This window comes from Cyanistes caeruleus, unplaced genomic scaffold, assembly GCF_971803275.1.
Source record: "Cyanistes caeruleus unplaced genomic scaffold, bCyaCae1.hap1.1 HAP1_SCAFFOLD_98, whole genome shotgun sequence".
NCBI lineage: Eukaryota > Metazoa > Chordata > Aves > Passeriformes > Paridae > Cyanistes > Cyanistes caeruleus.
Window position 1 is genome coordinate 1,008,325 of NW_028255900.1, and position 27,485 is coordinate 1,035,809.

The 27,485-nt window shown below is 51.0% G+C and overlaps 1 protein-coding gene across 2 annotated transcripts; it reads left to right on the forward strand.

Annotated features, from left to right (window-relative positions):
* The first annotated feature begins 13,283 nt into the window (after positions 1-13,283).
* Positions 13,284-26,719, forward strand: LOC147646461 (serine/threonine-protein kinase PAK 3-like). Of its 2 annotated transcripts, none has more exons than XM_086873448.1 (15): positions 13,284-13,577; positions 15,241-15,278; positions 15,722-15,853; positions 17,337-17,471; positions 17,744-18,085; positions 18,532-18,621; positions 19,021-19,195; positions 20,666-20,729; positions 21,427-21,475; positions 21,854-21,966; positions 22,559-22,676; positions 23,100-23,199; positions 23,658-23,854; positions 25,200-25,407; positions 26,454-26,719. In XM_086873448.1, exons 1-14 carry the CDS (start codon positions 13,301-13,303, stop codon positions 25,362-25,364), a joined length of 1,995 nt encoding a protein of 664 aa, XP_086729574.1. In that variant the 5' UTR covers positions 13,284-13,300; the 3' UTR covers positions 25,365-25,407; positions 26,454-26,719. The 2 variants fall into 2 exon arrangements, with proteins under 2 accessions (XP_086729574.1, XP_086729573.1); XM_086873447.1 differs by having other exon boundaries at positions 25,200-25,337.
* The last annotated feature ends 766 nt before the right edge of the window (positions 26,720-27,485 follow it).

The following is a 27,485-nucleotide window of genomic DNA, read 5'->3' on the forward strand; positions in this document are numbered from 1 at the left end:
TTAACCAATTTCTGCTGCAGAGTCAGATATCCTCACAATGGGCTGTGCCTTTAGCTGTGCAAATTCCATCTGTGCAAGCAGGCAGAGCTTGGGCTGAGGGGCAGAGGGAATCAGTCCAATTCCTCCTGCAGGCAGGAAGCCCCTGGGCCATTGTGCAGGCTTTGGGCCATCGGTGTTAATTTGCATTTCTAAAGCTCCTCTCCTGGCTGCCTGGAACAAAGCTTCTCTTCCAGGGCAGACATCCCGTGACTCACATGTGGCCCCCACAGAATCTGTTGGTTTTTTTTTTTAAACAATATTTTATTAACTGTTTATATGTTAAAGCGCCAACTTTTAAGCTCTTCTAGTTTTCAAAGTGCAGCTTAAAGGTGAACATTGAAAAACTCATACCATCATTTTGTCATCACTAAGAGTCACGTTCAAATATAAAACAAAAATGAGAAAGCAATCAAGTGTTTTCCTTCTCCTAGGACTGAAAACTGATTCTCACACCACTGGCCCAAACAGAACCAACAGTGTAGAAGTAAAATTATTATGAAAATGTATTCTAATGGTGTAATCTTTTCACTGAAACTGTGAGAAGCAAAAACTCTTCAACAATGTCTTTAGAGAAATAAGGCATTACTTGATTCTGGCCAGAATGTGCAACAGGAATAATTTCATGCACACTTAGGCTGGGTGTGCAGAGAAAATCATTCCATGACACATGAGTTTGACTAGATTTTTCTAAATTTATACATTCTGACCCCATAGAAATCCCTTGGTTTAATGTTCATTGGTTTAAAGGTGTGGAGTTGTTAGGATTTGGTTTCCTGTTGCAGCCGGATTTCTGTGCCTGTGATGGGAATTAGGTGGGCACTCCTGGATTTCCTCCTCAGCCTTTTCCAGACCAGGTGTCTCCAGCTGTGCCTGGGGCAGTGTCTGGGGCAGGTGTTGGTTGATGTTAGCTGATGGAATCTTTTGGGCTATTCCCAGTCTGTTGAGATGTTAATTTCATCTCTGCTGAGTGGTGGAAAAGAAACATTAAAATTCCTTTCCCCAAGGCAAAGGCAAACCAAGTCCATTTAGACAAATAGGATTTGAAGCCATTTTCAAGTTGGTCTATTTTGCCAGCAGCTAATCCCAGGCAGGGCAGAGTGTGAGTGGAATTGAGAGGCAGAGTGGAATTGTCCCGGTGCCTTCCCCAGCAGCTGTGGCGAGGGCAGGCACAGAAAGGCCTGAAGCTGCAAGAGTGAGAGCAAGGATTGTCCTGCAGTGGCTGGAGATGGGAAAGGAGGGTGCCCAGGCCGAGGATTTGAGCAGAGGATCTGTGGGCAGGCGCAGGGGCTTCCCCCGCTGGGGAGCCCTGGCTGCTGCTGCGTTGCCTTCAGTGCAGGCTCAGGGGTGGCCTGTTTAATATTCCCTTGCAGTTCAGATTTCTGAGTGTGGAAGAGCCATGGCTGGGGCATCAATCATTTTATTTTTTCCATTTTGTTAAGTTTTGTTCTCTTTCTTATATCTACACCATAACATTGAGACTATCTGGGGGTAAAAAATTCATGCAATGTTCTGGCTAGAAGAGAGAATCCTCAATCCAGCTCCCGCAATTCCCTGTTAATTGTAAGAATTTTTTCAGCTCCCTTTTAGTCCTGGGTAACATTATTTCTTAGATTCCTTGAACCCTCTCAGGGTCAATACAAGACAAAGCTTCAGTCAAAACAGGTCTCGAATACTTGACTATTTTCTCTACCATTTGCCCTTCCTTTTTCTTCAGATACTCAAAGCTGCTTTTTAGCCTGAAAATGAAGCCATTTCACAGAGGCTTCCACTACCACTTCTCCTTGTTTTTCTGACTGGATCAAGTCATCCACATCCTGCATTAAGCCAGTCCCTGGGGGTGAGGTCAATTCCTTTGATATTTCCTGCAAGGCTTGCCCCAATCAGGCCGGTGCTTCCGTGCATCCCTGCAGAAGGACCGTCCATGTCTTGAGCATTTTCCCTTCTACCTCTTGTTGCCAGCCCAAGGCAGAATTGTGTTTGCATCCTCTGTGAGTGGGCAGATCCCCAGAAAGCATCTTTTGCATCAAGTTGTGAATGGCAGCAGTGTGAGGAGGGCACCTGGTTCAGGCTGGTGTAAGGATCTGAGAGTGTGGGGTGCCTCGGTTTCATCATCTCATTTCTTCTTCTTGGGTCCTGCAGCATTCTGTGGATTCCATTGGATTTCTTGTTTGGCAGGATAGGAGCATTCTAGGGAGCCATCCCTGGCTCCCCAAGCCGTGCCTTGAGCAGGACTCCCAGACAGGCTGTGAGCCCTTCCTTCCCTCCCTTGGAACAGGGGATTGCTTTTGGACACCTCTTGTCCTGGTTGCTTCAGGGAAATTTGGAGAGGCTCCATATCTAATTTTGCCAATTTCCCTGGGGCTGCCCACACTTGTGGGTTCACTTCAGCCTTGGCTCTGCCAGACATTTGACACAGAGGTACAACAGAACCAGCCTCTGTATCACCTTTTGCAACATTCATTTGTATTCCCAATTTAGCCATCAAGTCCCTTCCCAATAAATTACAATCACAATTGTGAGCAAATAAAAGTTCCTGCATTTTAAACCCATCCCCCACATCTGCTAATAGTGGCTGAATAAAACACACCCACTCATCTTTCCCTCTTAGTGCCTTAATAATTTATATATTCCCTAACACCTTTAGGTGTAAGATTCCGAGTGGATGGAGAGGCCCCTGTGTCCATCAGGAAAGGTCTCCTCTGGATCCAGAGCCACCCTGGATGTTCCCAAGGGCTGCAGTGTGGTGGGTCCCTGGTGGAATGGGAGCTGTGCCACCGCTAAGAATGCGTGTCCATCAAGGGCTGGACTTGCTGGTGCTGAGGGTGCTGCTGTCTGTGCTTGCAGTGTCCTTGTGCCCTGCAGCTGGAAGGCTGATTCCTTGCCAGGGGCTGTTTGGGTGGGCTGTGCCCTGGCCAGGAGGGCAATGCCTGTGCCAGGTGCTTGTGGCCGAGGGTGTCCCCTGGGTGCTGGGGCCCCCTTGGGCGCTGGGCTTGATCCCTCAGGGGCTGTAGGAACTGTGCCATGGCCTTTGCCTTCAGCTTGGCCTTTTGCTCATCCCTTGCTGCATTCAGCTGCTGAGCCTTTGTGAGCAAGTGCTGCAGGGGCTTCTTCTGTCGCTGCTGCAGCCCCCCTCAGTGCCTGTGGGTGCTCATCGTGTGGCAGCTGCTGAGCTTTCTGCAAAACCCTTCCTTTCTCCAGGGACCCAGCAGGAAATGCTTAAAAGATCATGTGAATCCTTGCAGGTCTAGTCGCCATTTGTGAGCTGTTCCTTCCTCGTGCTGGCTGTGCTGAGGCTCCCCTCCCCAGCCCGTATCCCAGAGCCGGTCCCTGTCCTGCCGCAGTGTCCAAAGGCGGCCCCCCCGGCGGGCAGGGCCGGCAGCTCCACGGGGCCGGGCAGCGGCCGGGGCGTCCCGCAGCCTCCTGGGGGCCGGGGGCCACTGCCGGCCCTGCCCGGGGGGTGCTGGGCTCAGGCAGCGCCCGGCGCTGAGCCCCGGCTGCCCCACAGCCCCGGCCCGGCCCCACAGCTCCCCACAGGCCCCCAGCCCGTGCTCCCGGTGCCGCAGCTCTGCGCCCGCTCCTGCCGCTCCCAGCTCAGAGAAACCCCCTGAAATCCTCACCTCCTTGTTTTCCTGTCCTGAAAACTGGGATACAAAGGATCTTAGTAAGCTGGCAAATTCTGAGGATAAGACCCTTCTGAAAAACATCCCAGTACTCAGTATTTCTTTCTTCCTCTTCCATCATCATTTTTTTTACCCCATGGATTCCTCCTGCTGCTTCTTGCCTTAAGCACATTCCTGCACACTCCCCTTCAGCCAATCCCTTCCCAGCACACCAACACCCTCCATCCCCTGTTGTCTAAATCCCTTCTGGACTTCCCTTCTTCCCCCCCCCCGGGGTGTCCATGTCCTTAATTCCCTCTGGGAGAATGTGCAGACGACCTCCACATGCTCGCAAGGGACCCTTGAGAGATATTTTGGGATCCTCATCCCTTTGTCCAGGATGCCCTTCTAGCATTCCCTTTTCTCCCCTCAATGGTTCTACCTGGATCCCACCTATGCCCTCCCCGGGCCTTGGCGCCCCCCTGGAGGGGAATTTGGGGAGGTGGGAGGGGGGAGCGCCAAGGCCGGGCCCCCCCGCGCTGTGGTGGCGGGAGCGGCTGCAGTGGGGAGCGAGTGCGGGCGGAAGCGGCCGAGAGCCCAGCGCTGCCCCAGGCCGAGCTGGCCCAGCTGCATCCGTGCCCCTGCGGTGGGATGCTGTGGGACTGGGGGGGAAGAGGGAGGCGGCAGTGGGTGCTGGGCCTGGGGGCAGGAGGAGAAGGGAAGGAGAAGCAGGGTTGAAGAGCAAAATGGTCAAAGGATTCACGTGGGAGGAGAAGGTGGGATTGTGCAGGCATAGGAGGAAGAGGAGTGTGAGGAAGAGTAGGGCCACAGGAGGAGGAGGAGCAGGAAGAGGAAGCAGCACAAGGTTCCACCTTCCCTGTGTGTGCAGTTTCCAGGAGTGTTTCCCTGCGCACAGTCAGCAGGTGACTGAGGAGCGGGATCCGCAGTTTTCAGAGGTGTAAATCTTGGTGTTTCTGAGCTTTATTGGGCTAAATGTTGGTGCTTTGTCTTTTTGCAGGGGCTGAATCTTTCTCTTCTGTAGGGAGTTTTGCCTGAATTTGGTGTTTGGCTAGTTTGTCATCTTTGTTTTGATGTTTGGAGGATGTTTGGGCTGAATCTTGGTGTTTTGGTTTGTTACAGACACAAGATGCCCAGTGACTTTCTGAGATGACCTTGGGCAAGGAGGAACCCCCTGCCCAAGGCGCTCTCTTCTCTTTTTTTCTCCTAACCAGGAATTTTCATTCCCAAACTGTGTCCAGATGGAAGAGGAGGAGAAAAAGCCCCAGAGATGCTGCACGAGGAGGGGCTGGAAACCCAGTCCAGGGAGCTGCGAGGAGGAAAGATCCCCCCAGTGCCAGGAACACGGCCAGAGATCCAGCCAGAGCTCAGAGCTGGGGGAGAAGCCCCACAAGTGCTTGGAATGTGGGAAGGGATTCAGGTGGAGCTCTGAGATGCTTCGGCACCAGGTGATCCACACTGGGGAAAAGCCCTACGAGTGTGGGGAATGTGGGAAGAGCTTCAACCACGGCTCCAACCTGAGGAAACACCAGGTGATCCACACTGGGGAAAGACCCTATGAGTGTGGGAAATGTAGGAAGAGCTTCAGAGATATCTTTGACCTGATGCGACACCAGGTGATCCACACCAGGGAACGGCCCTACACCTGCTTGGAATGTGGGAAGAGCTTTGGGTAGAGCTCCGGTCTGAGGGAACACCGGCGCATCCACACTGGGGAGAGGCCCTACGAGTGTCCCCAGTGTGGGAAGAGGTTTCAGCGCAGCTCCCATGTCCTCCTACATGAGCGGATTCACACAGACGAGAGGCCCTTCCGCTGCCCCGACTGCGGGAAGGGCTTCAAGCACAACTCCCACCTCACCGTCCACCAGCGCATCCACACTGGGGAGAGGCCCTACGAGTGTCCCCAGTGTGGGAAGAGCTTCTCACGGAGCTCTCACTTGACCCAGCACCAATGTAGGCACCAGTAAGGGAAGCCCCGCGAGTGCCCCGAGTGCGGGAAGAGCTTCGTGCGCTGCTCCAGCTCCATCCCCCATGGGAGGATGGGCGTTGGATGATCCCCAGTGACCCCCGTTGGGCAGAGCCCTGGTGATCCGTGGTCCTGGTGATGCGTGTTGGGAAGACACCTGGCTGGGAGGCTCCACATCTTCCTGGCTCCCTGTGGGCACCTGGATGAAAGCAGGGGAATGAAAATTCAACAGGATACAGAATGACAGTGGGAATTGTTGACTTTAAATCCTTTTAACCTTTTGCCACTGACTTAGGAGCTCTGTGGGCAGAGAAAAGGGTGTGACACCAGACATGGGGGGCCCAAGGGGAGCACACATGCTCTGTGGGGAGGGAGGACACGACCCCCGGGACCCCCCCTCACCTTCCTGCACAGGCAGAAGCCGAGCCCCAGTGCCCGGAAGACGAAGCCCAACACGGAGACTCCAATCCCTGTCAGCATCTTGCTGTGGGCAGCATCTGACATCATCCCTGGGGGGGTTTTCAGGGGTCAGGACCCCCAAAACTTCTCACAGACACCTCAAGCCCCTTCAAGGACCCTCCCAGTCTCTCCCAGCCCATCCAGGACCCTCTGAAACCTCCTTGGGAGTTAATAATATTTAAAAATTAAGAATTTTAGAAAAATAAGAGATCTTAGCTAGAGATAGGCCTTGCTGGAAGGAGTTCGAGTTAATGATTAAGTGAGAAGCAGGATTTGAGATAATGAATCTCGGACTTAGGTAAAAAATTACTTGTCATTGTATGTTTGTTCAGCTGTGCTGATAATGAGAAACGAGAAACTGATAAACGAGTTCAGGAAGATCACAGACCTTACATCTGGAAACCCATTTCAAAGTCACAAGGGAGGAAACTGGAGTTGTACCAAATGTCATTTGTAATGTCAACCACTGTAAAGGTAGAAAGGTGAGAGTGAGGAAGAGCGGTTTTCCTTCATCTCTTGATGAACCCTCCTCACCAAAACGACACCCTCCTCAAATTAGGGAGCCAACCACACAGGTATAATGACACTTAAATTCATTATTGTGCATTTTAATGCAAAGTGGGGAATGGGAGGTGTTAGCATTGTGAATATGTATTCATATTTTGGATATTTTAAGACTTTTGTAAATAAATAGACACTGGAATCTTTTGTCAGCTTGCAGTGCGTATTAAGGGGTGACTCCTGCACTCGCCCAGTGCTGTGATTAAACATCCACTTTGTAACTTTAAACTGTTGGAGACGTTTTTTGTCCATTAACAGATTGATGTTGATATTGGATCAATATCGCTATTTTGGTAAATCACTGCCAGTCTCTTCCCAGCCTCCCCAGGACCCAGCAGAGCCCCTCCTGTTCCTCTCAGGATCCCACAGCCCCCTCCCAATTTCCCCCCACTTCCCCAGGACCCCCAAACCCTCTCCCAGTCCCTTCCCAGCCCCACCAGGATTCATCAAGACTCCTCCGAGTCTCTTCCAGCACAACAAACCTCATCCCAATCCCTGCTTTCCACTCCCCAATCTCCCTCCAGCTCCTCCAGGCTCACTCAAATCCCTCCCAGTGACACCCAGCACCCCCAAACTCCCACCCAGTGTCTACCAGCACCCCCAGAACCCCATCCCACCTTCCCCAACATCCTTTAATCCCCTTCCCAGCCATCCTAAGCACCTCAATCCCTTCCCCAGTTTAAACCAGTCTATCTCAAACTCCCTCCCAGTTCCTCCCAGCACACCCCAATGCCCCTCTGCGCCCCCCCAGTGCCTCCCCCGCTGCCCCCGGCGCTGTGGGGGCCGGGCCGTGCCCCAGTGCCGGCTCAGGGGGTGCTCCAGGCTGCCGTGCTCCACCTGGCAGCTGGAGCTGAGCCCGCATTGCCGGGGGCGGTTTCCGGCAGCACCAGGAGCTGCTGGCTCCAGTCCCCGCTGGGGAGCACGGCAGTGGCCAGCACGTGGCCCGAGAGCTGCTGCTGGCCCTGGGAGCAGCTCAGCTGGATGTGGGCAGGGGAGAAATCCATCAGGGAGCAGAGCAGGCGGCCGGGGCCGGGCTGGGAGCTGGAGGGCACCAGCGAGATGGACACGCTGGGATGGGCACTGGGGATCAGCGGGGACAGACTGGGATGAGCTTGGGGGGTAACTGGGAGAGATGGGAGAGGAGTGGTGTGGCATTGGGAGGGAAAGGGGTGGCACTAAAAGAGATGGGAGCAGATACTGGGACACTGGAAGAGAGTGTGGAGGTCTGGGAGTGAAGTGAGAATGAACTCGGAAGAAACTGGGAATGGACTAGAAAGGAGTGTGAGGGACTCTGGGGCCTCAGGGCGGGACTGTGGTGGCACTGGACGGGACTGTGGTGTCACTGGGCGGGACTGTGGTGGCACTGGGCGGGACTGTGGTGGCAGTGGGCGGGACTGTGGTGGCACTGGGCGGGACTGTGGTGGCACTGGGAGGGACTGTGGTGGCACTGGGAGGGACTGGGAATGAACCGCGCGGCACTGGGCGGCCGAGTCCAGCGCGGGGCTCTCGGCTCTGTGGATCTGCCCGGCAACTGATGAGTCATCAGAGAGACGCGCTCTGATTGGCTGAGGGGCGGCAGATCCACGGAGAGGCGAGATGGACCAGCGGGGCATAAGGAGTTACTGGGATGGACTGGGAGAGCCACGGGAGGCACTGGGAGGCCCCGGGGATGGAAGTCTGAGGGCTCTGGGGTGATTCCCAGGGAGATTTAGAGGGACTTCTCCCTGCCCTTGTCCCCACCCAAGAGGACTTGGATTTGTTTCATTTCAGTGGAATTCATGGTGATTTGGGGGGAGCTGGAGCAAAGCAGCTGGAAAGCACAGTGGGCTTGACAGGGATTGAACCAGGGCAGGAGTTGGGGCTGCCTCGAGTGAGCTCTCACAGTGTGAACCTTCATGGGGTTTTTAAGGGAATTTTGTTGAAGTCTGACATTCATTATTAAAAAGCAGGGTCACAAGTGGAGCTCTGCTTTCAGCTTGAAATGAGGGGATGGAACGTGGGCATGACTTCTGTAACCTCAAGTTGTTCCTTGATCCTGGACACTTTAGCTTTGGCAATCTGAAGCCCTTCAGCAGCAATGTCTCTGCCACCCCCTGGTTTCTGGCTCAGACCCAGCTTGCAGCTTGGACAAGTTCTGGGCTTTGTCCTCTTGAGCTTCGGGAGCCTCCCGGGAAGCACCAGCCCTCCCCAGCCCACCCTTGGTAGGACTTTTTCTTTTCTCTCTGCTGACAGTTTTATCCCCAAAACTGCCGTGGGAACGTTGTATCCAAGCACATCCTCCAGCCCTGCACTTTCCTCCTGGGAATTCCCTGTGCAGGGAATGTGTCTGTGCTTTTCCCTGCTCTGGTCACTGACAAACAAACCTGAGCCCGTGGGACTGTCAGAGCTCCTTCATGCCATGAAATCAGGTTGTGTTTCTCATGGCATGTTCTGGAGGAGCTTTTCTTGGTGTGTCTTGTGCTGCTGGAAATGACACAAGAGCCAGGAGGGAACAGAAGCTGCTGCTGCCCGTTGGCTCAGGGCCAGGGAACCAAGTTGTGCTCCCGGGCAGTTGGGCCCTGCTGGAAGCAGAGCCGCGTTTCCCTTGAGCAGCTCAAGCTTGTGACAGCTCCAAACAGGAAACCTCAGCAGAAAACTCTTCCTCCAAACTCAGCTGCTTTCCCTCCTGCAGCTGTTTGGGAAAGAGCCTCAAAGCACAGACTCTGCTGGGAGCCATTGGTGCATTTCCTCCCTCCCGGCAGCAGCAGCTCCTGAGCCCTTCACGGGCTCCTGGCCCTTCCCAAACCCTTCAGCTCCCTTGGAACTCTCAGCACTCACTAACATGTGCATTTCTTTCATATTTAAACTGCATTTAAACTTCTCCTTTTCTCTCCTCTCTATCTTTTTAATCTCCTCTTTATCTCCTTTAATCCTGTCAGCCCCAGTAGGGTGGGGATGGAGTCTTGGGGTGGGTGTGGGATGAACTGAGGATCCAGCAGAGAAGGGCAAGGCAGAGGGGAGAGGACTCAGCCAAGCCTTCTCCTGGTCTCTCCTCCCCCAGGCTCCAGCTAAAGCAAGTCAGACTGGAAAGGATCCCACAAATGCTGTGTTCTCCTCCCTCTGAGCTTGGCTGGGGATCCTCAGCTTCAGCCTGGTGCAGTGGCTGAGATTCGCAAATTTGAGTTTTTTGGCTAATGCACTAAATAATGTGGTGGGTTTAGCACTGGCTGAAATCTCCAGGGCACTTACTCATTTCTCACTGTGAGATATGGATTAGGAGAAGGGTAAAACAGGCTTAAAAGTTAGAAGGAATAAAGAAACTTTATTAACAGGACTACAAGAAATAAGAAACCTGAATAAAACCTCCAGAAACCTTTTCCCTTCCCACACAACTTTTTCCTTTCTCAGCTGACATAGTAGAGATAAAACTTGGGATGTTAATGCAGTACCAACTATACGATAGTCTTTTCATCAGTCTCTGTAGAGAGGAGAGTTTTCTCTTTTCATTCCATGGAGAGCTCTCCACAAGAAAAGAGTTTCCTCATGGCTTTTCATTTCTATGAATATCTGCCACCCAGGGCAAAACTCTGCCTCCATGCCTTCCTCCCATTTCCACACCACTCTGAGGTGTCTTCATGGGCCATGAACTCAAGGGGTATTATTTTAAGGATGAGTTATTCAAGAGTTACTCTCTTCATCTGTCTCTGTGATCATCTCTGGGAACAGAAGTTTTTTTCTTCTCTCCCTGGGGACAAAGGATCTTCATCAGCTCTCATCTCTCTCTCTCTCTCTGTTCACGCGTCTCATGGGGTCACAGCTACTCCACCACCTGCTTGGCTTCATCAATGGATACCTTTGCTCAGATTTACACTTTGAATCCTTCATTCCCCCCAATACTCTTTCATTAATGAAAGGAGTTATTTTTCAGAACGTTATTGTCCATCTCCATGGCCCTAGCAAAAGACTATTTCATCTTATTAAAGCATCTCCTCATTCTCCTTCCACCTGAGGCTTGACTCTTCCTCGTACTGACCTTGATGTTTGATGTTGTCTTTTGCGTGTCGATCACTCCCACTTTGCGCTCTCTGGAGAGGGGATGAAGGCTGCAGGTCTCATCTGTGTAGTGAAAGGGTTAAATGTGGCCCAAGGTGTGGCAGGCATTCCTGGTGTGGGATTTCAGCTCAGCAGCCCCTGGAAGGCAGGGGACGGTTTCCAGCTTGGAGCCGTCTGTGCAGGCCATGGCGGGGATGGGCGAGATGTCAGCAGCCGTGGCCCGGCCCAGCTTAGGGCCGGGGTCCCCCTGGGGAGGGCTTCAGCCACCCCACTGGAATGGGACTGGGAGGGCTTCCCGGGAGGGGCCACAGCAGAGCCCGGCCTGGCCTGGGGCCGGGGGAAGTCCCGCAGTCTCCATCCCCCCAGCCCAGAGCCACTGGGCTCCAGCCCAGCCCCTCCAGGCCACACAGGCCGCAGGCAGCGGGGCCAGCCACACCACAGCTCCAATACCTTTCCAGGCTGCAAACAAAAAGAGACAACTTCCCCAGCTGGAGCTTTTAAAAGGTGCTATTCACAAAGGTGATCTCACTTTTCAGTGCTGCAAAATGCTGTCAGTTCTCAGAACTGGCCGGCCATTGGCCTGATCTCAAGCAGAGAGAAACTCCCAGCAGCCGCTCTCAGAGAAATCACTTCTGTGGGTGTTTTCTGCTTTTATCTCTAAAATGCCAAACCACCACAGCTGGCCTGCTGGGAAGGGGTTCGGTGCCCCCTCACCGCCCCTCGGAGGGCAGAAAGAAAGAGAGCTTCCCACGTTTCTTTCCTCTCTTAAATCTGTTGTCATCAAAGTGTTTCCAGCTTTTCTAATTGGCTTAGCAATGGGCCTGTTCTCAGAGCCAGCCAGTGATTGGTTTTGCCAGGCATGGAGAAAGCTTTTAGCAGCTCCTTTTAGCAGAAATAGCATTCCCATGGCTGGCTTCTTCCCTCCTCACCAAAATTTAACCCATGCAAAACCAACAAAACTGGCCACTGGTGGTCCTGGGGCAGGGGAACCTGCAGGCTTGGAGAAAACTTGAAGAACTTGTGTGGAGCCATTCAAAAATGTAACGTGGCTTCATATCTAGACACACATCTAAAACCCAGCTATTTCTCTATTCTTTTTCTTTTCAGCTGAGAAAGGAAGTCACAGGTAATGGGGTCTCTATTCCACATCTCTTGGGTCCCTGCCTCGTAGCTCCCAATTTGGATGAAAGTTACCCATTTGATCCCTCTGGCTTCCTCCTCCCACCATCTCCTACATCTTCCCCCATTCTTCTGTGACTTTCTTCTTCTCTTTCCTTATGACCATTGCAGCCTCATCTCTGTGGCTCACAAATGTGCCCAGGGGGCTCCAGGGGTGAGGCACAGGCCCACATGCTTCTTTGAGATGCCCCAGCAGTGCTGCAGCAGGCTGATGGCTGTGCAGTTCCTTTGGTACAGGAACAGGCATTCCTGGGTTTAGTCAGAAGCATCAGTGGCCAAAATCCCGATTTCCTTTGGTTTAGTCCCATCTCAGAGCTCAGTTGTGGGGCAGGATGTGGGTGCTTGGGGCACTGCAGCCCATGAACGATGCACGGTCCCCAGGGGTGGTATATCTGGAAACATTTATTACAAGTGTACATCACTTTTGTGCTGTTTTTCCTATTGGGTTAGAATAGTGTGAGCCTGGGTAGCCAATTGTATAAATGTTCAGATGGCTGCTAACGAATAATAGCCATGATCAATTCCCTATTAGCAACATCAGTTTTATTTCCCTAGGACAAGCGCTTGTATAACAATTTCTTCTGCAAACTACTCTGCTTCTGCTACTTGTTTCATTTTAGAAACTCTGTTCCATCCATCCTGCCTTGACTGAGGAGCAATCTTTGTTCTCTTAGGACAAGTTCTCTTTGTTTTCTCTCTCCACAGGGCAGTCTTGGAGTTACTCTTGGATCTCTTGAACAACAAGGTCTGGCTCATTGTCAGGCTGTAAATAATGAGCGGTGGGACCACTGGTGCTGTGAAGTCGATTTATTGCTGAAATATATCAGAAAAGGTCTCGGTCTGAAGGCATGAGATTTTGGAGGGGTAACAAGTGGGCCATAGCTCAAAGGTAGTCACGAGTTTCTTTGTTACACAGCAATATATCACATTTTGGCCCAATGGACAGATGACATGGAGTTTATTATTACTTAATCACCTTTCACCTTTGCCAAGTTCTGCTGCACTGTGTCTGCTTTTCACCCAATACACTGCTAGCTCACGTACACACATGTGCTTCTTAGGATAATATTTAGATTCATAGCCTACTCTATAAAATCACACAATTACAGTTGAAAACTCTCCATCATCTCACTCAATACAGTTTCTTATTTACTTCTGGCATATTCTTACTTGCAGCTATAGGAACATAAGCTTATGAATTCTTGACTCAACGTCTGTGAACCTTTAGCATTGCATGAACCCAAGCTCCTTCCAAGGCTGTAAATCAAACCCTTCAGTATCTGTGGAAGTTTCTGTCATTTCCCACAGCCCAGCAAAGGATTTGTGACCCTTTGTGACAGAGGAGAAGCTCCCAGGCAATTTTGTGTTTGCTGTAGGGAAGGTTGGGTTGCTCTGCATCAGTTCCCAGAGCAGCGCAGAGCATTGGCTTTGTGATGTCAGGGCATGGATGCCACCTTGTCGTGGTGACATCCCAAGGTTGCCTTGGTGCACGGAAGGCCTCAGGGTCAGAGCAGCTCTTGGGCTTGCTCAGTGCAGGAGCATCCTCCTGCTTGAGGCGTTTGTCAGTGGGCAGCTGCACACTGACAGGAGCCTTGTTTGTTTTCGTGGTGGAGCAGAGTGTGCAAACTGGCACAGCAGTGCTACAGTGATGGAGCAGCTCGCTGTTGCCGTTTGCACCATTTATGGCATTGGCTACTCTGGCTATTACCTCACTAACCTGGCACGTAAGTAGAGGTTTTCCCTGGCTGGAACCTGAGCTGGCTTTTGTAGGTCTCCCTGCTCTTTCTTAGTGACCGGGTTGCTATTGAAACACAAAGACCATGAGGATGCCCCTGGTTTGGTAAAGCTCCTGTCAACACCTTCAGCAAAACACGGGGTGTCTGTAGCCAGGGGGCTGGGGGCAGCATTTGCAGGGCTTCTGTTCCCTCCACGGGAGAGCCTGTGGCAGCAGAGTCTGTCATTTCCTCACTTTGCTGGCTCAATCTCTTGGGGTGACTTTACTTTTAAGATAGCTCTGAGAGCTCGGGAAGTTGAAACTGCTGGAGGCTGATGGGAGTTTTTTCTCCTGACTAATTCCTGGCCATGGGTGAGAATTGGCAGCGGTTTTAACTATTGAGAAGTGAGATCAACCTGTGAACACCACCTGAAGATGTGAGGCCGGGAATTTCTTGCTCTCTTTGGTTTCTGGCTTCTGACGAGGTCACAGGGCTCTGTCTCGGCCTCCTCCCCCCCTCCAGGCCAGACAAGGCTGCAGAGGGCGGGGTGGGGGGAGAAGCGGAGCCGGCCAGCCTGACTTGGTTTGCAGTTTCTGCCACTGAACTGAAACCTGACACCATCAACATCTGCAGCTTTAGCAAGATTTTAACTCTTTTACTGCCTGCATGAGACATGCAGATTAATCCTTTTTTTCCAGAGAGAGAGGGAGAGGGAGTGATCAACCATCAACCCATCAAAGAGAGTGAAGAAACAAATTAAATTTAGAGGGGGAAGAGAAATAAGGAGATGCTTTATTAAGCTGAAATATTTTTCTGTTAAGCTATGGAGATGGACAGTAGTGTTCTGAAAAAACCGCCTTTAATTCATGACAGAGTATATTGGGAGGAATGGAGTGTTTCCAAGTGTGGATTTTGAGCAAATAATGAAGTAGTTGTGACACTGTGAGATGCTGGAACAGAGCGGGAGAAGTAAGAGTTGAAAATTTGTGGCTTTTAAGAAGCAAAAAGAGAAAACTTCTGTTTCCAGGAGGGCTCAGAAAAACAGATAAAGAGAACTTTTGTCTTTGAATAACTCATTCATAAAAATGACATCCCTAGACTCATGACCCATAACACACCTCAGAGTGATGGGAAATGGGAGGAGACAACTGATGGCAGATTTCTGGGCAGCTGGCATCAGAGAAATAGAAAGCTATGAAGAAAAATCGTTTTCTTGTGAGAAACTCCATAGATAGCAGAAGAAGACTTTTGTTTCTCTACAAAGACTGATGAAAAGACTCTAGCAGGAATTGGGACTGTTGTAAACACCAAAGTTCCAAAGTTTTTTGTCTCTATGTTGTCATGTAAACAAGGGAATGATTGGGTAGTGGGGGAGAAAAGGGTTGTTCTGGAAGTTTTATTCTGGTTTCTTATTCTTGTAGTTTTTGTTAATAAACTTTCTTTATTCCATTTAAGTTTTAAGCCTGTTTTGCTCTTGTTCTAATCCATATCTCACTGCAAGAAATAAGTAAGTTTTCTAGTGATTTTTTAGTTGCTGCTTTAAACCACACCAGTCAAGCAGGACACCTTTGAAAATGCAGACTGGGAGATCTTCTCAGATGCTGCTCTAAACAGGCCACGGTTCTCTCCAGTTTTCTCAAAGAATTTGGTTCATTTTCCTTGCCCACTGCAGGTCATCTGAGCCGTGTGTTCAGAGGTGCCGATCCTGAGGTGAGTCAGAAAGGAACATTTGATGTTCCTGGTGTTTCAGAATTGTGCAGGGAACTGTGAGCTTGGCCTGTGGCAGTAGAGTGCAGAGGGCCAGCTGGGTGGGCTGAAAGAAGATCCATTTCCATGTTTACAACAGCAATAGCAAAGGCATTGTTGGCTATTTCCTAATTTTCCATTGCAGAGCTTTAAAAGAACTCAAAGCTCAGATTTGCAGAGAGAACGTTGCTTGCTGATAGTAGCCAGGGTGAACTCTCTAATTCAGAACTATTTTCTGCCTGGCTGAATTAACCCATTTTAATTTAGTTGGAGAGACTTAGAATCCCATTGCTATCAAAGCTGATGATTTGTGCTTGGTAGAGCTGGTTGTAGAAATCGAGCTGAAGAGAAATAAGGTTCTAAATGATAGGGAGCTGCCTGTCCCTAACTGCACCATCTGTCCACAGAGCCCAGAAGCAAGAGCAGACTCTGCTGGGGCTCCCTCTGCTCCTGGAGAAGAGGCCAAAGAGGAGCAAAATGAGCAAAAGGAGCACGAGCCTCCAGCTGTGGTCACAGCCCAGCCTGACCATGCCCAGACAGTAAGTGCCAGTGCTGGGTGCTGCTGTCTTTAGTGCAAGGCAGAGCTGCAAGTTTCTGAGCAGCCAGCACTTGCTGTTGCTGGCTGAGGATGCTGAGTGCTGGAGTCCTGCCAGCACCCAGCCATTCCCCCATCCCGTGGCAGCTGGAAATTGGGCTTTGAGCCGTCGTGCTGAGGCCCCAAAGCGCTGCTGCCTGCGGGTGAGCAGCTGGCTGCTTGGCTCAGGGAAGCTCTGTCTCTTGGCTTCTGCCAAGCCATGGCCAAGGGCTCACACGGCATTGCTGGGGCTCACAGAGCTTGCTTTGTTTGCTTTCCCTTTTTGGAAACCTCTGCATGACCTGGAGAAGTGTTCTGCAGTTTTCTGGAGTAATTCTTCACTTCTGCAGAGTCTTTTAGGCCACCTGTCTTTTGGCTTTTGATAAGCTGCAAGGAGATGATTGTGTTGTCCATGAAGCTGTGGCCGGCCATTCTTGTCCTGTGTGGCCAAAGAAACAAACTGTGTAGTTCTGAACCCTTCTTCTGAGGCAAAATCCACAAGTGGCCAGTTTCTCTTGATACGTTTTGTGGTGAAGTCTGCAGCTTTGGAAACTGCATTGGAGCCTAGTGTGGGGGCAAAGCTGCAAGTCCTTGAGTGCTGTCTTGTGTTGCTAAGAACCCCTTTAGAGATGGTTGTTTTTTTCTCCTCAGAGCTGTTTTCCTCCTCCTGCCTCTTCTGTCCTGACACTCCCTGTTTAACCTATAAATTTCTGCCTGTCCTAGTGAGGTGGGACAATTCCATGGTTTAGGTGGTTTTTGCTGACTTTGGTCATACATGCATTACATGACCCATGGCTTCCTTCATTGGCATCCCGAGGGGTGCGTCAATTAATTTGTTGGTGGGGCCTTTTGAGGATCTCTGTCAGTGCCACTCAGAATTCTCAGCTGACAAAAGAGGGAGGAGAAACACCTTGGTCCTCTTCCATATCCTGAGGTGGCCATAGAGGCTCTCTGACCTGCAGCAGAGGATCCAATTGCACACATCCTTGTCCCCTGAATGAGCAGGATTTCTAACAAGAGTGTAGATGTCAGAGGGGCAGGAGTGGCAGTGCAGGCCTGAAAAGAACATGAACTCCAGCAGTGTCTCTCCCAAGGGCTGAGCTCACCCAGGAAGCCCCTGCAGAGCCAGGATGGAGCTGTGGGACAGGGCTGGCTGTCAGTCACTAGGGAGAGACAAGCAGGACACAGCAGAAGGGGAGGGAGGCCCTTGAGAAATGCCCCACATTTCCTGTCAGCTGCCCAAGAGTCTGTTGGAGATTCAGTGCCAGATGGGCCCTGATTGCACTGCCAGGGTCACTTTGGAACCTGTGCTTCCCCATGGGCAGAGAACAAGGCAGGAGAGCAGCAGCACAGAGCTTTGGGAACGTGGGAGCCCATCAGCCTTTGAGTCTTGGCCCACAAATGTTGGATGAGAAGTTGAAGCCCATCTTCTCTTGCTTTCTCTGCAGGTCCATCCAGAGAAAGAGCAGGAGCAGATTGTTTTATCAGGACGGCCGTGCCAGCCTGAGGGAGAGCTGTTCCCAGCCCAAGAGCAGGAAGAGCAGCTGGGGCAGCAGGTGGAAGAGCCACTGGAGAATGGCCAGGTAAGGCTGACTCAGCAGGGGACAGAGTGAAGGGCAGGAAGAGGGGCATAAAACGCAGCCCTTGGGACTGAGCAGGCCACGAGTGCCAGAGGCCCTGAAAGCAAAGAGCCTCTGCAGAGATCAGCAGCGGGACAGGAGGTTACAGTGGAAGCAGAGGTGGGTAGGGAAGCAGAAAGAAGTGACTGAATGAGTGTGATTTTGAGGCTGAAACTGAGGAAGAAGCTGAGCCTGATGGCAGCTCCCAGGCACTTGCTCTCCATTTGTGTGTACAGAACATCGAGGCAGAGCCCCAGGCAGAGATGCCCGAAGCTCCGAGGGCCATCATGGCAGTGAAGAGGAGGCCTGAGGAAGACAGAAGCATCCAAGAGGAGATGAATCTCCCCTGGCAGAGAGGAAATCAACAGAACCAGGTGAGTGACAGAGTGGCAGACACTCCACTCATGGAAATTCCTCTCTGTCCTTCTTCACAGGCCTCCGATGAGGAGCTTCTGGCAGAGCTGCAGGAAACTGAGGCTAGGATCAGGGCAAGGGAGAACAGGCTGGAGGAAGAAAGGAGAATCATCCAAGAGAAATTCCATCTCCTCGCTCAGCAGCAAGAGGCTCTAGAAAATCGAGTGAGTGAAAGAGCGATAGGCACAGCAGTCACTGCAGTCTGGTGCTTTCTGCCCTTCTTGCCTTTCCTCTGCAGAGCAGCAGGGGGCTGGGCTGATGCCTCTCAGTGCCATCCTGCTGTAGTGTCTATCCCAGCTGCTTGGAAGGACATTTCCTGCTGTGCTCAATCTCAGCTGCTGCCCTGGACAGTGGCACCAGTCATTTGCCCCTTTTGCCAGCACTCATCTCAAGGGATTCCTGCTGGCCTGCTCCTGCTCTCCTTGTTTCTTCAGGGCTTTTTGCAAGTGAACACAGTCCCCCAGACAGATTTGGAATACAAGCTGCAAGCTGTCTGTATCCCTTGGTGAATCTGCTGCTGTCCTGCTCTTTCCCTTTGCTCACAGTCAATGAGCCTTGGCACACAGGGACAAGCTGTGGTCTCTGACTGCTTTGTTCTCTTTGACTTGAGGTGGACGTGTTGATATCTCACCTGGCAGCCTGCGAAGGCTTCCAGCAAATGCCGGCTGATGAAGAGCCCCAAGGTCGGCGGCAGGCACAGGTACTGTCCCAAGCACAAGTGCTGCAGGCTGAGCACCTTCTGAAGATGGTGCAGGAAAAGAGGACTGAGGGGGAGGAGCTCCAACATTAGAACAAGGAGCTGCAAATGTGTCTGCAGCCCTTGGAGGGGGAAAGGGATCCTTGGGAGGAAGTGCAATGGTCGTTGTTGCAGTCATCCTTCAGAAAATCCAGGAAAATTGAATATGAAACTGGCCATCAACTTGATTAAAACCAACCTTGGGTTTTGACCATATGGTTCCAGAAGTGGGCATCCAAAAAATCCAGTTGATGAGCTTTGCATGTGGCTAACAGCAACTTCCTAAGGGCTTGCATTTGAAAAGGGAACTCGGGGTAATCTCTGCCAGCCAGCTTCCTGACACAAACTCATTTCTTCTCGCAGATCTACACAGGCTCTTCCATTCAATCTGCTGCAGCAGCAGCAGCAGCAGCAGCATCTAAAGGAGCCTTTGTTGCCCAAGCTGAGCAGTGGAGCCGGGGCAGTTTGTCCATTTCCAGCAGTGACACATCTGCTGCTCAGCTCCAGGAGAGCCAGGGAGACTTCGTGGAGCAACTGAGTACGTCTGGTGTATTTCTTGTCTGAGGGACAGTGTATTGTGTGCACGTGCCAGCAGAGCTGTAGCAAAAGATCCTCCTCACTTTGGTGTCCCAGAGACATTTAGGACTCCCCACAGGAACTGCTGTGCTCTGAGGCAGCGAGAGAGCGCTCTGGCTGTTCCTGCTGCCTCTGAGGGCAGCTTGGACTGGCTCGGCTTTGCCTGGCATTCCCTTGACACTAAAGGCAGAAGCAGGAATTGTTCTTGGATCAGCAGAAGGCTGTGGCCCAGCAAATGATCTATGCAAGTTCTGTGTGCTAGTGGCCAAACTGAACAGAGTATTTGATTCCTAGATTCTCCTTAGACTCCAGACTTCCCACCGCTTGTCAGAACCACAAGACTTCAGAGATATTGATTGGTTTTGGGATTTTGTCTTTTTGTTGCGGTTCCGTTTTCAGTTTTCAGTTTTTATCCTTGTTTGGTTTTGCATTTAGGGGTTTTTGCTTTTTCTCCATCCTGAAAGAGCTGTTCTGCCCCATGTGTCTTACTGGTGTCATTTTTAGGACTGTTTTTATTGCCTCTACTACATCTACAAGGTTTTTGTGAGGATGCTGTATTTTTGTCAGTGAGGACTCCTTTGAAACTACATCAGGTGACAGCAGAAACAGAGAGCAAGAGATGTTTTCATTGGGCCCACAATGAAGAAACAGATACTTGTGCCACAATCTGTAATTAATATCCTAGTTTTATTTTTCTAAAGATGTGTCCAAGAGACACATCCACGTGGTGTGATCAGATAAAACAGCACTGCAGGCGTTTCTCAGGAGCGAGCCTGCAGCCCCTGTGCTGTGTATTCCTCAGATCCATGGCACTTTTTCATCCCTGATTCCCAGCCATTCCCATGACTCTTAGAATCCTACCTATTGGCCCAAGCCCTGCTCAGATCAGTCTCTGGGAAAACACATCAAGCCCTTTGTGATTCTGCAGCACAACCCATTTAATCTGCTTCTTGCCCATAACAGCTGCCAGTGCTGTGCTCTCAGAAAAGACCTGGTGGGGTTGAGGAAAGATCCCAGCTGATTTGGTGTCTACCTTCACCTGCTGGGGCACAAAAGGGCCTTGATCTGCACCTGGCTGTGTCTGATCTCCAAGGCAATGCTGTTGTGTCCTGAACGGGGGCCACAGCTTGTCAGGGGCTCAGGCTGGCTGTGTCTTCTTGCCATTGCTTGTCAGTGCTCATGTTTGGCCTTTGCCAGCCTTGTGCTGTGCCCTGCTGTGCTCTCTGCGCTTCATTTCCTTCCAAGGACTGGACAAAATCAGTCTCTCTGCTGCCCATTTGTACTGCACAACTGCCTGTCTTGTTGCTGCTGTGCTTGCTGCCCAGCTGACCACAGAGGGTTCAGAGCCCCAGACAGCGGGGCTGCCTTTGGCATCTCCTGCAAGTTGGGATCTCTGCCTGAAAGTCAGCATCTTGCATTTTGTTTCCCTCAGGGAGGATGGTGAACAAGGAAAATCCCGTCACAAAATACATCGAACTGGAAAGTCTTGGCAGCGGGTGAGTCCAACCACAGTCACTTCTACACAGCCATGGGCCAGGTGTTTCCCTGGGGGAATATCCATCAAGTGGGAAGTCAGACAAGTTGTCCACATGTTTAGACAGCGGGCTTAGTCTGCCCCATCTCTCAGTACTGGCCAGAATTTGTCAAGTGTGCTCAGAAGGCATTGTCAAAGACATCTCCATGCTGCCAAGGTCTTGCCTGCAGCAAGGAACAGAACCTGGGAAATCTGCTTGTCTCTCAAGTGTGGGACAGCTCAGGATTCATTTTCTTCGCATTTTTGGATGTCTCCAAATCATCTGGCCACACTAATGAAAGGAGAAGAATCTTGCTTGCCTGAAAGCACAACCTACCCCCAATGAGAGCTGTCAGATAACAGTTCTCAGGAACATTTCTCTCCAAGAGTTTGCTAAAGGAAGTACTCCGTGCTCAGGATTAGAATTGCACAGTTTAGAAGCTGATAGCCGAGATGAAGGAATAAAGCTGCCTTTTGGAGCTGAGGCAGTAAAGCCCAAGGCTTCAGGAACAGGCCCAGTGCCCAGGCACTTGAGGGGAAAATGCATCATCTGCCTTCTGGCAGACCCCTCCTGCAACCTGCAGCTTTTAGGCATTTACAGCAGAGCTCTCCTGTCTGGACTGGCTTCCACTGCAAGATCTAAATGGCTTCTCCTTTCTTTGCTGCTGTTTTGTTTCTAGGGGTTTTGGAGAGGTTTCCAGAGCACTTGACATTGCAACAGGAGGAGAGGTAAATGTCAACAGCCCCTGCAGCCTCTGCTGCTCTCCAGACCTTTCCCCACTGCTGACAGCTGTGGCTGGAGCTTTGAGTAGAGCTGTGCTGAAAAGGCACAAGAAGCACAGACTGAAGCCAGCCTGCAAATTGCACTTGGAACAGGCTTTGTGGACAAGGCAAATCCTCAGTGGCCACATGTCCTGTAACTGACCCCCAAGGGAGCAGAGAAATGGGCTGTTGGAATATCACTTCCTAATTACTCCAGTGATGAGGTCTAATCACAAGGCACTTTGGCACAGCTTGGCTGTGCCATTCCAAAATCACTTGCTCCATGTGTGTTGTGGTCTCATGCTACCAATTTTCTCAAATTACTCCTTTTCAATGTCATTTGAGGTGGCCATAAAGAAAATAAATGTGCAAGGAATGAGTAGGAAGATACTAACCATGAATGAAATCAGGATCATGGAGAGTAATAGGAGTCCCAGGATCGTGAATTACTTAGCCAGGTGAGTGGTCACGGTCCTATCCCTTGAATGTTTGTTTACATACTACAAGCATGAGAGCTTAAAATCCCACTTTGGTCAGTGGCAGGAAATAGAGCTGTTAATGATTATTTCTCTACTTATCTCCAATGGATGGGAAGAGACTGCATTTTGTCTGCATGAATCCACCCTGGCAAATGCAGACTGAAAATTGTTCAAAACCCTGCATCAGCCCTATCTTAAGAATTCAATGCCTTCTAAGTTCATTGCCTCCACAGTTCTTTGGGCTTGAGTTTTTCAAGTTTCTTAAATGCTGATGAACCATCCAAGAGAGGATTGCCCTTGCATTGTTGCCCCTCTTTTCCATTGCTGTGCATGTCAGGAAGACTAGGTGCTTATTTCCAGAAATGCCATGCGTGACAGGTTTTTTATCTGGGCTCTTCCTAAACTGCCTTTCTCCTTGAGACAGCACAGACTGCAAACACTGCACAGCCTAGAGGCAATGTCTATGCCTTTACTTCTGCCCTTGTCTCCAAGGGACCCAGAAACAAGACTCAAGCGAAAAACCAACCTAGGCGTGCATGTTCACCTGCATGGCCTTGTTTCCTTTTTTCAGCTACCTTGTGCATGAGGAACTCTGGCTGGTGATGGAGTACATGGACGGAGGCACTCTGAGAGATCTCATCGACGAGATTCAAATGTCTGAAGGAGAGATTGCAGCTGTCAGTCGGGAGGTCAGGGATCCCATCTGTGCTTCCAAGGCCTTGAGCTGTATTGTCTGGGAAACAGGGGCTCAGAACGGGAGGGATTTCATGGGCCAGGCTTGGTTTCTTTGCGGCTGCTAGGCTATGGGCAAGCAAGAGCATCTCAAGGGAACTGTCTGCCAGTGTCCCTACACTCACTGGACTCACTTCCTGTACTCTTATCCCCTGCTCTTGTATTCTATCTCTGTCTCTTGCATTGGCATTTGCAGTTCTCCACTGAGAAAGGTGCTGCTCTGCTACTGTGGGAGCAGCAGGCTCTTGCTCTCAATGGCGCTGTGTTCTGCCATTCCTCCCCATTCCCCTGCAAAGGGAACCTTCCACAGCTGTTTCCTTGCTTGTGCGATGAACTCACAGCACTACTTTTTGCCCCCCTGGTTCTCTTTTCTCTCTCAGTGCCTGCAAGGACTGGATTTTCTTCACTCCAACCACGTGATCCATCGAGATGTCAAGAGCAACAACATCCTTCTCAGAACCGACGGCTCTGTCAAGCTGGGTCAGTGTATTCTTGCTCAGCTTCAGCCTTCCAGGAATGGGGGCTGTGGGGCTGCTTTCAGTGACTGCCAGCTCCCCAAAAATGCTGCTGCTGGCAGTGCAGGGGTCCCCCCTGCTGTGGGCTGAAGGCACAGTTGCAGTGTGCACACAGCTATGACAAGGAACCACAAGCAGCCCAGAGTGCTATTGCTCTGTGTGTGTCTGTGTGTGTTCCTTCCAGAGGGAGGGAGCTGCAATCTAAACCTTCAGGGGAACAAAAGGCACTGCTGGAGGAAATGTAAAAAATGGGGGGATGTTTGAAGTAGCCAATTGCCTTGGCTAAAGCCCCAAGGAAACAGAGCAGGGAGTATTGTCCAGGAAATTCAACTGCACATTCTCAAACTTCTACCGGGGAATTCTTTGGCTTGGTTTCCTAATTGAGAGTATTAAAATTAAAAGAGTATTTTGCTTTCTCCTCAGCTGATTTTGGCCTTTCTGCTCAGCTCACCCCTGAGCAAAATCAGCGGTGCTCGGTGACCGGGACTCCTTGGTGGATGGCACCTGAAGTGGTGAAGCGTCAACCATATGGCCCCAAAGTGGACGTGTGGTCTTTTGGAATTGTGGCAATTGAAATGGCCGAACAAAAAACTCCTTATGACAGTTTCACTGCTCGATCGGTAAGGAGCAAATACTCTCTGATCCCGCTGTCTTTCTCACCTGTCCCGTGTTCTCTGCTCACTGCACAAAATCCCATGGCCATCTGCTGGAAGTACTTCCACCAAGGCCCCTTCTACAAATGGCCCTGCAGCACATCAGCATCTGCTGGAGCTTTGGTTGCAGCACTGGGGGAACTCAAGCCTTACCTCGCCCAAACCATCTCCATTCTCAGGCAGCATTTTGCTTTGCCTTAGAAGTCGTTCCAGCTCTTTTGGCTGTGTAGATGGCCCCAAGAATAGGAAACAAGCATCTCAGAGCTGGTGTTATCTTTCCAGAAATGAAGCAAAGAAACTCAAAGCAAACCAAGTTTCTAAAACAGTGCTTTTGAGAGAAGAAGTGCAGCCCCATTCTTCTCACAGGGAAACTTGCCTGAAACCCGGAGATGAGGCTGTAAAGCCAGAGTCTCTTCTGCTTCTTGTGCAGTGCTGCTGAGACACTCAGTGACCACCTTCTTTCCTAACCCAAGCCACTTTCTCCATATCACCAAGCTGGAGCCTGGTGACGGGGAGAGCCTGCCAAAACCTCCTGTTTGTTTCCTGGCACTTTCTGGGATGGGCACAGCGTTAATGCATTGACTTGAGAATCCAATGAGCACAGGCTTACCACAGGGATGACACTTCTGATTTCACCATGAATATTTTCCTTTTGCCACATAAGGGAACCTGAAATTTTCAGAGTGCTGAGAGACAGAGCTGCAGGTGGCTCCTGTGTGCCCAAACAGGCATTTTCAACCCAATACATTTGTGGAGGCATCTTAATGTGTCTGTGTTGAAAATGAGATTCCAAAGGTTTGTTTCCTTCCCTGAGGAACACCTGCTGCATTTCCTTTCTTTTCTTCCAATTACCATCATTTTCAAGAACAGGACAAAAAGCCTGATGAGTTTTGTTTTATGGCAGCTGTGCTTAAGGGACCAACAAGCACTGCAGAGATTCTTTTCATATAAGAATCCTTGGAATAGTAGAGTTAGAATAGCAAAATCCCTCTTCCAAAAAGGCTGCCAAGCTGCTGGGAATCCTCCGAGAAGGAAACATGTATTTGCTGATGTAGTTGCCACTAAGTAGATCAGGCAATGAAATCAGCTGCCAAGGCAAGATCTGCTGGATGTTGGCAAAGCTGTGGCTTTGGGGCTTGGGTTTTTTCATGATACAGGAAAGTCGTCATCCAAATGCTACAGGAAAGTCATGTCTGCCTCTCTGCCAGGGCAAAAACTGCCACTGCAGAGTGGAGCTGAAAGAATGGGCTCTGGGAGAGCAGTTCCAGATGGGAAAGAAGCAGGTGGAGCCTTGTGTTTCCTTTTTCTCCAGGCTAAATTCCACATAGCCACAGAAGGGAGCCCACAGCTGCGGCAGCCCGAGCAATTCTCGCCTTTGCTGCGTGACTTCCTGAGCTGCTGCCTGCAGAAAGGCGAGGCGCAGCGCTGGTCTGCCAAGGAGCTGCTGCAGGTAAAATGCCAAAAGGGCTGCAGGTGAAACAGTGTCCCAGGGATGGGCTCCTCCTCCACTGAAATCCAAGGCATCAGATGAGCCCCCATCCTCCTCCCTTCCAACCTTGGTGCTGTTCAGCTGACAGTGGGGAGGAATCCTAGACTGGGCTGGGCTGGCAGGGAGTGCTGGGTTTCAGCACTGGCTAAAATCACCAGGGCACTTACTCATTTCTTGCTGGGAGCTCTGGATTCGGAGAAGGGCAAAACAGGCTTCAAACTTCAAAGGAATAACAAATTTTATTAGCAGGCCCACAAGAATAAGAAAGGTCTCATCTGTGCAGTGAAAGGGTTCAATCTTACCCAGGTCATGGCAGTCACGGTGTTGGATTTCAGGCTGTGCTGGGCCCCTCTCTCTGCCCGGGAGCCGCTGGGAGGGGAGGCTCGGCCTGGAGCCGTCGCTGCACGCCGGGGAGAGGGTTTAGTGTGGGCAAGATGTCAGCAGCCGTGGCCTGGCCCAGCCTGGGGCCGGGGTCCCGCAGCCTCCATCCCCCGCCCGGGAGCCGCTGGGCTCTGGCCCGGCCTCCCCCAGGAGCACAGGCCGTGGGCGAGCAGGGCCGGCCTCACCAGAGCTCCGTTACCTTTGGGCTCCGGAAGCAAAGAGGGCCAGTGCCCGGGCTGGTGGTTTTCAAAATGTGCATCATCACAGAGGCGCATCTCATTTCTAAATGGTGCAAAATGTTGTCAGTTCTCAGAACTAGCCAGCCATTGGCCTGTCTCAGGCACAGAGGAAGCTCCCAGCAGCTTCTCTCAAAGAAATCACTTCCGTGCGGGGTTTCTTACTTCTTTCCCTAAATGTCAATTCATCTCAAACTAACACACAGGGACATGGAAAGGTCATCTAGTCTGTGTCCTGCAATGAGCAGGGACATCTTTCAAGAGATCAGGATACTCACACCTCAGATATTTCCAGGGGTGGGCCACCTACCAGCTCTTGGGGCAACCTGTGCCACTCTTGCCCCATGCTCCTGACCTACTCTGACTCAATCCCCTTTCCATTTAAAAACTATTCCCCTGCCTTTGAAGCTCTTAGCTTGGAAAATCATGCTTTCTTGTTGTTTTCTTTTCCTTTCTGCAGCATCAATTTATAACATCGGCCATGCCTGGGTCCAGCCTGGCACCTCTCATCGTTGCAGTAAAGAAGTGGAAGGAGGAGGCAGGAATGCAACAATTAATTTAGAACTGTCTTCTCCATGACCAACTTAGAGTAGGATTATAGAGTAGGATTGCAGAGTAGGATTGTAGAGTAGGATTATAGAGTAGGATTGTAGTGCAGGATGGTAGTGTAGGTTTGTAGTGTAGGATTGTAGAGTAGGATTTTAAATAAAATTTCTAAAATCTCAACTCCTTTGGAACATTTCTTTCCTTCTGACCCTGTGAGAAAGCTCAACATTTCCTCCTGAATTGTCAGTTTTTTCTTAGAGGTGGAAAGTGACATTGACGGCTTCTTTGGTACAGTTTGTAAGGGGGGAAGGCTCCTCTTCATTTATCCTCTCCAGACCACACTGCCTTTAAAATATGGCCAACTGGACAAGTTTTGCCAGAATGCTGTGGCATTTCTATTTGAGGCAGAAACAGCAATGGCATTTGCAGGAAAAACCAAAGGAGGAGCGGTGCAACACAAACATCCTGTGCAGATGCAGGTTGTGCAGATTTGAGAGTATTTGGGTTCCTGCCACTTGGATTTGTATCCCGAAGAGAAATCTCTTTGGCTGGAGGAGAGTCTGGCTGAAGAGAGAAAGCAGAAAGAGCAGTGAGGGTGCTGTGCAAGGTCTCCTGTGGTGCAGAGCTATCAGCGACTGTGAGGTGAGAGCGGGCCCGGCCTTGGCCAGGCTGGAGCCCCAGCAGAGCCCTGGCAGAGCCCGGAGAAGCCTGAGCCTCGGCACAGGCAGGCTGGAAGGAGGCCCTTGGAGCTGCAAGAGGCAGCAGCCTGGCCCTGGCTGCCTCTTGCTGGCACCAGGCAAATCCTCCGCTCTCAGAGCCAAGCTGGCAGCTGGCTGCTCCTGAGGGGAAGCGGCGCTGTGCTGGGCACAGCACACACTGGTGCCATGGGCTGTCTGGAGTCTGCACAGGAGGAGAGAAAGGCAAAGAGCAGCCCAGGGCTGCTGCC